This window comes from Galeopterus variegatus, unplaced genomic scaffold (genome assembly GCF_000696425.1).
Source record: "Galeopterus variegatus unplaced genomic scaffold, G_variegatus-3.0.2 Scaffold11474, whole genome shotgun sequence".
NCBI lineage: Eukaryota > Metazoa > Chordata > Mammalia > Dermoptera > Cynocephalidae > Galeopterus > Galeopterus variegatus.
The window spans coordinates 7492-22612 of NW_007737585.1; the positions used below are offsets into that span (position 1 = coordinate 7492).

Consider the following 15121-nt stretch of genomic DNA (forward strand, 5'->3'; position numbering starts at 1 on the left):
TTTTTTTTTTTTTTTTTTTTTTTTCTTTTTCCGGGTCCGGCAACGGGATCGCAACCCTCGGTGTTGCTCCCGCGCCTCGCTCAGCCAGTGAGCGGGAACCGGTCTGTACGTGGGATCCGAACCCTCGGGCGGGAGCACTGCCACGCTTCCCAAGTGGCGCACTATCCAGTGCGCCACTGGGCCGGCCCAACATTTGTTTTTTAAAGCCAATTAAAAAAAATAATAATTAGGGGATTGATAAGGAAGGAAGTATTGATCCTAATCAAAAGTTAATTGGCTGCTACTCTTGGAGGTATTTGATGTAGTCTTTTGGGGGGTGTGTTTGTGTAAATGGTGGGAAAGAAAGGATGGGTAACTCATTGCATTTTTCCTTTAAGAACAAAACCATGCACATTTAACACTATTAAACCTTGTTAAAACTATTGAAATCTCTTGTTTTCTAAAGAAGATTTTAATTTTAAATAAATAATAAAATATCACTTTTGTGTGTATTTTTATAGAATTGAAGATATACCACCTCCCACTAAAAAGTTAACACCAGAGTCAACCCCATTTGTGCTTTTCACTGGATTTGAGCCTGTCCAAGTTCAACAATATATTAAGGTGAAATTTCATTTTACTTTGTATAAGGATTTTTAGCAATGTTCCTTTCTGTGTATATTTTCTTCAGGCTAGCAGTTTATTATAGCATACTTATAAAGCAGTAATAAGTAGTCATTAAATTGTTAGTGACTTCATGGTTTGTTCTGTGCTTTTGTTCATTCTTAGATACTTGTTTTCTTATTAATAGAAAAATATGATTCAGATTTGTAGGCCAAGAACCATTTTTGTAGTTGTGTGAACATTTTTGCAAGGCTATTTGAATATCCTTTTCATAAAGACATCTGGCATAGAAGAGGTTCTCTGAATGAAACAGTCTACCCAAGATTAGTTTTCTTGGATAGAGTGAGGCCGAAGGGGGGTTGTATATTTGTTTAGATGGTAAAGTGGAACTGAATTTTAAATACACTTTGAAATAACAGCCTAATAGAAGATGGGATTTTTTTTTTATTGTGTTTTTTGTTTTTTTCTGTTGGTGGTGAGAGTGTAGTTAAGAGTATCAGTTGACCTGTATCATGTTGGATTCATACATTTTACTCCTAATTCTTTTTAAGGAAAAGAAACAGTTATAAATGTGGCTACAGTCATATGTCACTTAATGATGGGAATATGGTCTGCAAAATGTGTTGTTAAATGATTTTGTTATTGTGTCAACATCATAGAGTGCACTTACACAAACCTAGATGGTGTAGATAGCCTAATACATACCCAGGCTGTATGGTACAGTGTATTGCTCTGACCACCATTGTACAAGGGGGATGCTGACCGAAATGTCCTTATGCAGTACATGACTATATTACAGGCTTAGTACAATTTAATTTTTCTACCTTTAAAATATGGATATAGTTATTAAGAGGTCGTTTTTTGATATGTTCATGTTTTAGTCTATTTTTATGCCATTATTTTTAAAAGTGGAGAATGTGTGTTAATGTACCTCATTAATACCAGTTTCAGATTAAAAAGTCTGGGCATATTGACTTTTTATTGTGAAGTGAGCTGCATAATTCTCACATCATTTTATTTATTCATAGAGATATGTGATTGAAGTTTGATGGAGAATCTCTTTTTAATCTTGATCCGTGTGGAATTTACTACAAAACTATAAAATTGTAAATTCTGCTGTTTATTTTTTCCTACAGTTTTGTTAGGTTTTGTTTCGTTTGGTTATACCTGTCATACTGTTTTCTGTGGCAGAGAATTACATTCATAAATCTTGTCTCCGGGAAGGTTGTCATCTGTTACGCTCTGTGATTTGGCTCTGCAGATGTTTGGTTTTTCGTTTCTGATCTGTGTTTGTGAACTTTAGAAGCTCTACATCCTTGGTGGTGAGGTTGCCGAGTCTGCGAAGAAGTGCACACACCTCATCGCCAGCAAAGTGACACGCACTGTGAAGTTCCTGACGGCGATTTCTGTCGTGAAGCACATAGTGACACCGGAGTGGCTAGAAGAGTGCTTCAAGTGCCAGAAGTTCGTTGGTAGGTCACAGCCTCTGTCCCTTCATTTTTAGTGCCAAAGAGACTTTCACATTTTTCTCTTGAATTTATCTCCATTTTTATCCTAAAAGGCATCTAGTTTATTTTTTAACTATTTGATCATTATTTATTTAAATTTATAAATTTATTTCATGTCCCAGTGATTCCTTTGATCGATGTCTTTGTACTTTACCATGAAATATAAAGATTCTGGTAATTTGGATAATATTGAAGGAAAATGATCTTTGTATTCTTCTTTGTTGTTTTGTTATTAGTACATTTTGCTTGGAAATCCAGCTGCAAATTGAGATTGTCACAGTGAAGTAAAGTGTAATTTTTCTGTTTATTTGGAAGGAGAACAGGTGTACACGAATGTCCTGGGACAGTCTGAATGTCGGTTTACTTAGGAGGGAACTGTCTGCCTCCACTTGCTGTCTGCCCACCAGAAGGGAATTCCTTTACTAGCAGTCACGTTTAGGGGTGGTGTGTAGAGAATAGTTTTTTATTTTTCTTAGACTGATAAATATACCTAAGTGTTTTTAGAACCTTGCTAAGTATAAAATTATTGTTAATTCGAAGTGACTTTTTTCTCCATAGAAGCTATATAGCCAGAACAAATTTGTACCTTTATCATCCTAAGTAGCAGCAGTGTTGGCTTTTATATGCAGAGCCTTGTCTAGGCCAGAAACCTCTAACCTTCCCCAGGTGTGTCCTTGGTCCTCACCAGTCCCTTGTCCGGGTGGAACAGGTAGCAGAGACACCTGACCCTGTGACGAGCTTCACCATGTTTTGTTTTATTTCTCATTTGGTCTCTATGCCCCAACTACACTGGCACTAAAACTGAACTCCCTTGCTACCCTACCATGTAGCAATTATATTGATTATTGTCCTCTGATTTAGGGCATACACATAATTATTTTCTTTTTTGTCAGTAGTCTACCCTTTATTTCTGGGCTCTGCTCACATTTTCTCACCTGTGTCCCCCTCTCTCCGCTCCCCTTAAGCAAGGTGTGTGGCTGTGGGGCAGGCAGGGCCTGCAGGGACACTGCTGGTCTCCACCAGCACCACACTCTTCTGACTGACTAAACTAATCTTATTTACCACTTAACAGGCACAGTCATCATTAAGTTAATCTTATTAAAACTTTCCAGATCCATGTCATTTTCTTGGCCACTGGTATTTTAAACATAATTCAGTCTTTGGTGTAAAAAATAAAAAGTATATATATTTTAGACTTTATGTAATCTAATTTCACAGGTGAGAAATTAAGATCCAGAAAAATAAAGACACTTAAGATTGTTGTTTATAGCAAAGCTAGAACCAAACTTCCATAGTTTTATATCTAAGGCAGTAAAACATAGGAAAGAATAAATCATTAATATCATGAAAAAAAACTAAGTCCGCTACTACAGTATTCAGTCTGTTCTTGTTATTCACATAGTTATGCTCTATACAGTTGCCACAAATACTGAATTAGTGAATACTGAACTGTGTGTGGCTCCTGGGGAAATACAGGGTTAGGTTCCTGAGAGCCTCTGATCACTACATTTTCATCAACCAACCAATACATAACCTTGTTTTATGTGTGTCTGTTTAAAGGCACCTTATTTAATGTATATTGTCAATTCATTGACATTGAACTCATGGCCAACAGCGCTGTAACTTATGCCTGAACCGAGGTTATCTAACACATGGATTTTCTCCATGACGCACATCATGGCTTTTTCATGCTTAGGAACACTAGACAGCACTTAAGTACTGCTTTTGGGGCCATTTTAAACAATGAAATCACCAATGAAAAACACAAACATTTAAAAACAGCAGCACTGCCTGGCAGCTGGAAGCCTGGGCTCACAGAGGCTGTGACTGTGCTCTACAGTCTGGGAATCCAACCCTAGTCCTGCTGAATTGACCCATTGCCATGTCTCCAGCCAGAGATCCGAAAGGCAGGCCCTCCTTAGGTTGACCACAACCCATTTCCCCCCACCTCACCAGCTGACTGAATTGTACACACCTGAACCCCCAAGTCAGAAAAACAGCTCACAGGTCTCTATATAGTGAATATACCTTTGGGCTGGTGAAAATAAAGTGTATCTGCCCTTTTCAGAGAGGCGGCCTGGTGGCGCTACCCTGAATGGTGGCGCCACCCTGAATGGTCCCACCTAGCTGCTTTGCCAACAGACCTGGAAGGAAATGCACTAGCCCCTCCACAGCAGGACTGCCTAGTGGTCTTCCCCACTGCCCACAGGCAACTGGACCAGGCACTTGGATGCACACTGGCCCAGCAGCCCCCACCCAGCACCCACAGGCGGCTGGACCAGATGCTCTGAAGAGGGCCCATCCAGCCACACTGCTCATGGCCCACAAGCAGAGGAATGGGGAAGTCAACTGAGGGCTTGCTCAGTGGACCTGCCTTCCTCCTGAGAGGTGGCTTAGCAGCCCCTTCCTTGGCAGTCCAGCACCCACACCATAAAGGAAAGCACAACCGCTGCTGTTGCCACCCCAACCCCAGAGCACTACCACCACAGCGGCCCTTCTCCCCATGCACCAGTCAGTCCCATGCCCCACCAGTGCCCAGCCTCAGTGACATCAGCTCCACTTCACCCAGATCTGGGTTGTTCCCACATTTTACCAGGCAAGAGGAAAGAGGGAGAAGCAAGGACTCAGAAGAACCCTCTGCCCACAGGAAAGAAGAAAGAGATACCTCACCCAGGATCATCCATTCAAGCCAGATGCTTTCAGCACACCCCAGTGCACCTGTCGGGGGCATGGGACACTAGCTGGGGTTCTAGCAAGTCTGCCCAGGGCTAAAGGTCAGTATAAGACACATCTATAGGAGGGAGTCTCTCCTGAAAAGCCACTCTGGAGTAATAGAAAAAGCTACTCCACAAGGTGACCAGACATCAGTGTGGGAATACTAGAAATAAAAACAAGAAAATATGACACCATCAAAGGAATATAATAATTCTGAAGTACCAGACCCCAAACAGCAGATAACTTTTGAAATGACTGGAAAGGAATTCCAAACAAAATCTTACAGAAATTCAGTGAGGTACAAGAAGACTCAGATACATGACACAATGAAATGAGAAAACAATTCAGGATATGAAGAAGTAACTTTATAAAGAGATAAGTACCTTAAAAAAGAATGTAGCAGAACTCATGAAACAGAAGGATTCATTCAACTAAATAAAAAATAATACAGGCTAGAGCAAGCAGAAGAAACAATTTTCAATCTCGACAGGTTTTCTGAAATAACCCAGGTGGACAAAGAAAAAAGAACTTTAAAAAAAGAAAATCTATGAGAGCTTTCAGACAACCTTAAGTGCACAAACATCTGAATCATGGGTATTCTAATAGAGGAGGAATAAGGAAAAGTCATTGAAAACCAATTCAGTGAAATAATAGCAGAAAACTTCCCAGGTATTGGTAGAGATATGGACTGTCTGATCCAATAGGCTCAAAGATCCCTAAATAGATGCAGTCCAAAAAGGTCCTCTCCAAGGCATATTGCAGTCAAGCTGTCAAAAGACAAAGACGAAGAGAGAATCATAAAAGCAGCAAGAGAAAAGTGTCCAGTAACTTATAAGGTAGCCTCCATCAGACTAGCAACAGATTTCTCAACAGAAACTCTGTAGGACAGAAGAGGATGGGATGTTATATTCAAAGTACTGAAAGAAAAACACTGCCAGCCGAGAGTACTATACCCAGCAAGGCCGTCCTTCAGTAATGGAAGAGAAATAGTTTATTTCCCAGACAGATAAAAACTGCGGGAGTTCACGCAGAAGAGGATGGGATGTTATATTCAAAGTACTGAAAGAAAAACACTGCCAGCCGAGAGTACTATACCCAGCAAGGCCATCCTTCAGTAATGGAAGAGAAATAGTTTATTTCCCAGACAGATAAAAACTGCGGGAGTTCACCACCACACGACCAGCCCTGCAAGAAATCCTCAAGGGAGTCTTTCATCTGGAATCCAGAAAATGGTCATCACCACCATGTATACATGAGACAGGAAAACAAAACAAAACAAAACAAAAACCCTGTTAGAACAGATATTCAATTGGGAAAGAGAAAGAAACTAGAAACTATATCATACCACTTCAGAAATCCAGCAAACACTGAAGACAATAAAAGGGAAAGGAACAAAAGATGTTTAAAACAACCATAAAAAAGTAAAAAGCCAGGAGTAAGGCAGTACCTCTCCATAAGAGCCCTAAATTCAAGTGAATTCCCCACTCAAAAGACAAAGTAGACTGACTGAATGGATTGAAAACAAGACCCAACTACATGCCATCTACAAGAAAGCTCACCTATAAAGACACACAGACTAGTAGTGAAAGGATGGAAAATGACACACCATGCAAATGGAAACCAAAATGAGCAAGAGGAAGCTATTCCTATATAAGATAAAGTAGACTTTAAGCCAAAAACCATAAAAAGAGAAAAGAAGGTCATTATATAATGATAAAGGGATCTATTTAGCAAGAGTATTTAACAATCATAAATATATAGGCATCCAACATCTGAGCACCCAGATATATAAAGCAAACACTATTAGGCCTAAAAAGAGAGACCCCGACACAGTACTAGATGGGGACCTCACACCCCTCCCTCAACATTTGGCAGATCTAGGCAACAGATCAGCAGAGAAACAGGATTTAAACTACACTTGAGAACAGTTGGACTTGGCAGACATCTACAGAACATTTCATCCAACTACAGAATACACATTCTCGTCAGCACATGGGATAAAAAGAAACAAAGAAACAACAAACAATATGTTGGACTTTCAGAAGGAGAGAACAGAACTGTGGTTATTAGTGGGGGAAGGGGAGGAGAAGGATTAGGGAGAAATTGATAATGGACACAAAGAATGAGTACTTTTTGTAATGATGAATATGCCAACTCTCCTGATTTGACCATCACATATTATACACAAATACTGATCGTCAACTCTGTACCCCTCAAATATGTATGATCAATTGTGTTTCAATAAAAATAAAATAAGTCTTTGAAAAGAAAAAGTAGCACTATACTGAAGAGGACACTTGTTCACAGTGTGAGCTGAAATAGGAGGGTGCTGCCCTATTTCAGCCAGGAATGTGCACATGGGTGACTCAGGTTTTTCTCCAGTGTGTGCATATGCATGAATGACCATGAAAGTGCCACAAGTACTGATACTGGGGTTACAAATAAATTTTAGAGAGTAGGCAGATTCATAGATATTGAATCTGTGAGTAATGAGGCTCAAGGGTATTAAGTATTTAGAAATTTTTCTCAATTGAAATTTTGGAAAAGATTTTTGTTCATAAATAAAAAGATACAGGCAGAAGAAAAAAATTGTAGAAACAATTATTAAAAACCTATATTTTTAGTTCCCAATCTTGTATAATGTTAAGAGTTACAAAATTTAGAATGAGATAGTATGTTCTTTGATTGAAATAGTAAGTATAATTTCTTAGGTTCTCCTGTGGGTGTAAAATACACGTGGGCTTGGTTGCTGGAGAAAACAGGCCCGTGGTGGTCCTGCTGCCATTGGCTCTGTTGGCTGCTTTTGCAGCACCCAGCTTTCCCTAAAAAGATTTCCCTATCTTTATCATTACTTTCTGACTTTTCTTTTTCCTTTTCTAAGCAGAAGCATGCCAACTTGAAAATCAGTTTGTCAAATGATCGATTTAGTGAGCGACCGGATTTTCTTAATTTTACAAAGTTACCAGTGTACAAAAATCTGATTTTTTAAAAATATGTTTATGAAGTTTATAGTTCATGTTTGATGGGAAGTTTTGGTTCACTGGCTTTCCATTTCTTTATAGCGTTGTTAATAAATGTTTGCTGTGATCTCTGAGGGTTATAAAGTGGTTTAGTTATATTATACACATTTAATATTAAGAAAATGTAGCACATATTTTATCCCCCAAATTTTAGGATTTCCTAAGAGAAGGTTCTTTTTTACATAGGCTATTTTTTAGGACAGTTGTAGGTTCACAGCAAAATTGAGCAGAAAGTACAAGTTTTCAAATACTACCTGCCCACACCCCCCACGGAGCATCCCACACTAGAGTGCAACATTGGTTAATGTCAGTGAAACTACACTGACATTTGGGTCGTAATTGCCCACACAGTTCATAGTGACATTAGTTTCCTCTTGGCATTGTAGTTTGTTGGATTTTGACAAATGTAAGATGACGTGTATCCACCATTACAGTATGGTACAGGCAGTCTCGATACCCTAATCTCTGTGCTCTTCCAGTTCATCCCTCCGTGCCCCTCAGCCCCTGGCAACCACTGATCTTTTTACCATCTCCATAGTTTTGTCTTTTCTGGAATGTCCTATGGTTGGAGTTGTACGTAGCCTTTTCAGATTGGCTTCTTTCACTTGGCAATATGCATTTAAGTTTCCTCCATGTCTTTTCATGGCTTGATAGCTCATTTCTTTTTAGCACTGAATAGTATTCCATTGTCCGGATGAACCAGAGTTATTTATCCATTCGCCTACTGAAGGACATCTTGGTTGCTTCCAAATTTTGGCAATTATGAAGAGAGCTGCTATAAACATCCCTGTGCAGGTTTTGTGTAGCCATAAGTTTTCAACTTCTTTTGGTAAATACCAAGCAGCTTGATTGCTGGATCATGTGGTAGGTATGCATTCCTACCAGCAAAGAGTGAGAGTTTCTGTTGCTCCATGTCCTCACCAGCACTTGGTGTTGTCATGTTTTAGATGTTGGCCATTCTAGTAGGTTTGCAGTGGTATCTCATTGTTGCTCTAATTTAAAATTCTCTAATGACACTTGATGTTGAGCATGTTTTTATATGCTTATTTGCCATCTGTGTATCTTTAGTGAGGTCTCCCAATCTTTTGCCCATTTTTTAATCGGGTTGTTTTCTTACTGGTGAGTTTTAATGTGGTTTTTGTGTATTTTAGACAACAGTCCTTTATCAGATATGTCTTTTGCAAACATTTTCTCCCTATCTGTGGATTGCCTTCTCATTCTCTTGACAATATCTTTTGTAAAATAGAAGTTTTTAATTTAAATGAAGTCCAGCTTATCAATTATTTCTTTCATGGATTGTGCCTTTGGTGTTTTATCTAAAAAGTCATCATCAGACCAAGGGTCACCTAGTTTTCTCCCATGTTATCTGCTAAGACTTTTATATCTTTGCATCTTACATTTAGGCATGTGATCCATTTTGAGTTAATTTTTGTAAAGAGTGTAATGTTGGTGTCCAGATTTGTTTTTGCACGTGATGTCCACTTGTTCCAACCCTATTTCTGCAATGCATTCTGTGTTGCCTTTGCTCCTTTGTCAAAGATCAGTTGATTATATTTATGTAGGTCTATTTCTGGGCTCACTATTTTGCTCCATTGGTCTATTTGTCTATTCTTTTACCAATAATACCACACTGACTTGAATACTGGAGCTTTATAGTATGTCTTGAGGTCACATGGTGTCAGTCCTCTGACTTTATTTTCCTTCACTATCAAGTTTGCTATTCTGGGTCTTTTTCCTCTCCATAATAAACTTGAGTATCAGTTTGTCAGTGTCCACTAATGGTTTATTTTTAGCACATATTTAAAGGTATTTTATTTTGACAAAAGTTTACATTTTCAGATTGTTCTCCAAATTTCTCAAGAAGGCCATTAACCTTTGTTTATTATTTCAAGCAATTAATACCTGAAGTTTTGCTTTTTGGTTTATTTCTTGCTTTTACCCATCTTTTAACATTTTAATCAAAAATCAATTTGGTTTTTGATTTTTGGGGGGTAAGGGCTTATTTTTGGAATTTCGTATTTATGTTTAATTTAGGTAAAGTTTGAGACACCAATGTTATAGATAATTACTTTTTGGAATACTGATTTCCTTTATACTGTGAAAACTTTAACTTCCAGGTTGAGTCTTTCTACAGACTACTACTAACTTTACCCTGTTGTTCCTTTTAAAAAACAAAATGTCAGTATGTTATCTGTGACAGGATTGTTTCAGTCACTCTCTTTTATTTTTCAATGTCATTTTCTCTGTCATAGACATTAACTACTTCCTGGCAGTCCCTCACAGTTCTTCAGAAGGCATTTCAGTCTTCAGCATTTCTGTAGTGAGGTAATTGCTCTTCCCCAGGGATCAGAAACTATGGCCCATAATCTAAGAATGGTTTTTACATTTTTAAAGCATTGCTTAAGAAAAGGAGAAGAATATGCAAATAACACGTGGCCCACAAATCCTAAAGTAAGTGTCATGTGGCTGACCATAGTTTGCTCAACCTGATTCTAGACTCTTCCTTGTTTCCTGCTTTTGATGAATGTCTTGTCGGGTTTGAGCTGTCTGTGTTGTGCTATTTGGTTGTTAAGAAATGTGGAAGAAGGGCCGGCCCGGTGGCGCACTGGAGAGTGCACTGCTTGGGAGCGCGGTGGCGCTCCCGCCGAGGGTTCGGATCCCATGTGGAGACCGGTTCCCGCTCACTGGCTGAGCGTGGTGTGGGCGCAACACCGAGGGTTGCAATCCCGTTGCCGGTCCCCTGTACGGGTGTGACACCGAGGGTTGCGATCCCATTACCGGTCAGTAAAAAAGACAAAAAAAAGGAAGAAAAAAAAAAAAAGAAAGAAATGTGGAAGAAGAAGTAACGCCTTTCTGGACATGAGACATAGTCACAGGAAGATTAAGACGTTTTGTGATCTTTAACTTTCGATAAGTTGGACGTTACTTAAAATGTTGCTATGAATACTCTTGAAAACCGGTCAGTTAAAGATTTTCAGAAGTTGGTAAATCTATCCTTTACAAATTGCTGTACACTTTTATATACTTGAATGTGTTTATGGTAATCTATGAAGTTTGGTAAATTCACCTAATTGATTATCAGCTAATTGACTCTGATGTCCCTCAAGTCATTGAGGAATTGGTCATTGTATATATACTTAGATGTGATGATAATTTAAAGCTTGTCTTCTAGGACTGGCATTCTTAACCTGGGGTCTTTGGGCTTAGAGAGTTTATGAACTCCTTAAGATAGCAAGTGAGATTACAGTGGAGAGGGGAAGAGGGCAGCTGCAGCAATGGGAGACGTTCTATAGCTTTTAGCAGGTTTTTTCCAAAGGAGTTCATAACCCTAAAAGGTTAATTATCACTGATCTAGGAGAAAGAATATCTGCTGGTCTTTTTGGTCTGGCTGTTTTCAGGGGGGGAATAAATGAAATACACTAGTGTGAGACTTAAATATTCAAGTTGTATAAGTAAATGTAGCCACGAATAATATATACCTGAATAAAGAGAGAGTTCTGGGAGTGGGCTGCACCTGCTATACTTCATGTGTCTGCGCTTTTCAGAGCATGTACTCTTCTGTTTTCCAGATGAGCAGAACTACATTCTCCGAGATGCTGAGGCTGAAGTGCTTTTCTCTTTCAGTTTGGAAGAGTCCTTAAAACGGGCACACATTTCTCCACTGTTTAAGGTACACTTTAAAGGAAAAAAGTCAAATCAGTCCAGGTAGATGTATGTAACACGTGGTCCAACTGAAGGTAATGAACAGGTGATTGGGAAGGAGTGGGCCCTTCGTGGCTTGTCCCCCTTCTTGGACATTGCCCGTGGAGGTCTTCCTTCAATACAGCACACCTGTAGAGAACCCTTCTTACTATTAAATTAAAAAATATTGGCACAAAAATTAAATAAGTAGACTTCTTAGAGATAAGGTGTTCAAAGAATCTGTCTATGAATAAATTTAATTGGCAAGAGACATCTATGTTCATTTTTCTGCTTTTAACAAATCTTTAGAGGTTACTGCTTTCTTAATACTATTCTCAGTAAATGTGTATTCAGCTGGAGAAGATACTTGGAAAATAATTGAATGTGTGCATAAATAATTCATAACTAATGATTTTAAAGTATTTGTTAGATAAGATACTTAGAACAGTTGGGAAATATTTTTTTTGTATCAAAGAGCTAAGTAAATCAATAAAGATAATTTGTTCTTTAAACTTTTTAAGGAGCCATCTAGGAATTAGGAATGATTTGAAATACTGAGTCTTACCTAAAATGATCTGATTTTTCTACATGTTTGATTTTTTTTTTCCCATGAGCAGTTTAAAATAAGTAGTATTTTGTGGTGTACTCAGGAGAAAGTTTGTTGGAGAGTAAATCTTAAATGTAAATATTATTTCCTACTTTGAGTCCAAGTAACATAGAGAAAATAAAGAAAAAGGAGTACAGGCTGGGATCCTATGCAGCGTTAGTCTGTTGCTGACAGATGAATGTGGTTTAAATGTAATGCTGATTTAGAATTTCATAGAAAGTGTGAAAAATGTTTATAATATTCCTGCTTATTCACAAAGCACTTTATTTCTTTTAGGAACTTAAGTCTGGTTACTATTAATCATCATAGGCCATACTTAACATGGGAAAATGCTTAAATTATTTCTAAATTTACATGCCTGGATTTCTCTAGGCCCACTTCAGCTTGAGTATTAGTGGGAGAATATTACCTTCATAATTTCATGAGATTAAATATTTTGTCAAAAAAGTCAGGTTAGAATCTATGAAAAATTAAGTACTTTAAAAATTAAAAGCATTTAAACAACATAGGACATATATTTTATTTTATTTTTAGGCAAAATATTTTTATATCACACCTGGCATCTGCCCGAGCCTTTCAACTATGAAAGCAATTGTGGAATGTGCAGGAGGAAAAGTGTTACCTAAACAGCCATCTTTCCGGAAACTCATGGAGCATAAGCAGAACAAGGTGGGTGGGACGAAATAAAGAGGCTCTTGATCCATCATTGTCAGGTGAAGATTTGCTGCTCACTGATAAGCTCCTTTTCTTTTCCTTTAGAGTTTGTCAGAAATAATTTTAATATCCTGTGAAAATGATCTTCATTTGTGCCGAGAATATTTTGCCCGAGGAATAGGTATGGCTGCTGCTGCCCTCGCTGTGTGTTAGTGTGTGTATGTACACATGCAGCAGTGTGTTTACTGACCGTAACGGTTTTTGTTTTTATTCCATTCAGATGTTCATAATGCAGAGTTTGTTCTCACTGGAGTACTTACACAAACACTGGACTATGAATCATATCCTTTTAGAAAGAGAACATAACGTGGATGGGTTGAATGTGAAGATGGGTTTTCAAGGTTGATAGAGCAGTGCACTTACTGCTTTTGCATGCCGTTTTTCTCTGCTTTGCTATTATGATTCATGCAGCTAACAATTCTTTCTCTTCAGAACAGTCATTTGAGTTTCAGGTAAAGACATTCTCTTATTGGGTGTTCAGTTTCAGTAGGTGACATTAATTAGAAAGTATCTGCACTATCTGCTTAAGTATTCCACAGTTAAATAAAATAGAAAATAATTGCAAAAATAAATATACGTGTTTCTTCTTATCAGCTCATTTTTGAGCTTATAGTTTTGGAGTAAAGTTTAGTTTGTTTACAGTGTCTGCGATCCTTATCAGCTCATTTTTGAGCTTATAGTTTTGGAGTAAAGTTTAGTTTGTTTACAGTGTCTGTACTCAGGAACTTTTACTAGAAACATGAAAATGAATAATTTATGAGCATGTTGCTAATAGATAAAATGCAAAGGTAAATCTTTAGATTAATGCATTCTGACACACTTAGACTTTTGTATTTCAGGCATTCAGGAAAAAAATAAAGCTTGTCATCTGTTATTTATAGTTCTTATTAAAAATCTCTGAATTACTATTTTAATGTGTGAACAGCCTATTAGTGAAGCAAAGTGTGCCTCATAAATCCGTATAAAAAAATCATATTCCAGTCCCAGTTTCCCACTGCAAGAGGGTCTGCTTTCAGGGGATGTTTCCGGATCTTCTCCCTTGGGCTGGTGCAATTGGGGGCTGAAGGGCAGGAGTCGTTCTACTCTGGATAAGCGCAGTAGCCTCCACGGCTTCTGAAAGATGTCAGCCTTAGCTGGCCATTTCCTACACAAGAGAATTGTGTGCACGAGTGAGTCACAGAGTTCAGAATGACGTCCAGCCTTGGTGAGTTTTCTTTTCCTTCTCATATGCCTGTTTCATCCAGTTGATTGTACTTATCAAACACTTTCTTCTTAACCTTAAAGTGCTGGTGTGTAATACTAGGCAGAAAGTCTAAGTATCACTGGGAGAAAAGCACTTTTAAGAAGCAAAATTTGCCTCAGTTTTGGAAGCAAAGGTCATGTTTAGCCATAAGTAGCCTACCTAGTTGGAATGATGCTTGGTGCAGAAACCCTCTTATCATTGCTGTCAGAGCTTGGTATATTTCATATCTCCGTTTACTGGGAAATTATTGCAGGAGTTACTGATAGGAATGATAAAAGACCTATTAAATTTTTGGAGATAGGCTATAAGCATTAGTATTATAATACTAATTATAATAGTATTATAATACTAATTGTAATAGTATAATGGAACTGATTAACATTGGGACCCTTTATTCAGTATAGTTCTTTGTGTTTAAAAGTGGTTTTCCTCAACACACCCACGTATAAATTTAACTGACAGTGTCTGGACTGCTGTGTGACTGGAGTCCTGGAGCCCACGTCTGGCCGCCCACTGGTGATAGCACACTAGGTCTTCCTTCAGATGCCCTTGTTTTCTAGCTGCTTTTTTCTAAGGGGTCAATACTTTAAAGCCAGAAAACAAATATAATAAATATATTGCATCTTATTAAGATGTGCGACTTTATTCTGAGGAAACATAAATTATGTTTTGTATTATATGACTTTCAGAACCCACATTAGGTTTTATGATTTATTTGCCAGATTTTTAAATGTTTTCACAAAACTGTTACAGAACTTCAGCAACAAATAAAATGGTGTAAATAAAGACCTTGCTATCTAAATTATGGATGTTAAAGATTTGCAATGTTTTGTACTTTGATTATTTTTATTTCTTATACTGTTTTCTTTTATATCGATATCTTGCCCACATTTTAAATAAATGTACTTTTGAACTTTACTTAGAATTGAGTGATCCTTTGTTATTCCATTTTTTTGGTGTAACTTACATGATTTGCATCAAATTGGATCACATTTTAAGTAATTTCAAGGGAAAATATTTTCTAGTAAAT

General features: G+C 37.8%; 1 protein-coding gene across 2 annotated transcripts in view; it reads left to right on the forward strand.

The window, feature by feature from the left end:
• Positions 1 to 14893, forward strand: part of LOC103610647 (PAX-interacting protein 1) — a 21748-nt gene extending 6855 nt beyond the window's left edge. Inside the window, exons 5-11 of one of the 2 annotated variants that reach the window (XM_008594767.1) lie at positions 501 to 603; positions 1907 to 2075; positions 11416 to 11516; positions 12669 to 12803; positions 12894 to 12969; positions 13069 to 13129; positions 14535 to 14893. In XM_008594767.1, the coding sequence (XP_008592989.1) occupies positions 501 to 603; positions 1907 to 2075; positions 11416 to 11516; positions 12669 to 12803; positions 12894 to 12969; positions 13069 to 13129; positions 14535 to 14550 (661 nt within the window). In that variant the 3' untranslated portion in view covers positions 14551 to 14893. Of the gene's footprint in view, positions 1 to 500; positions 604 to 1906; positions 2076 to 11415; positions 11517 to 12668; positions 12804 to 12893; positions 12970 to 13068; positions 13421 to 14534 lie in introns of those variants that run through there. The other variant, XM_008594766.1, reaches the window with a different exon arrangement.
• The last annotated feature ends 228 nt before the right edge of the window (positions 14894 to 15121 follow it).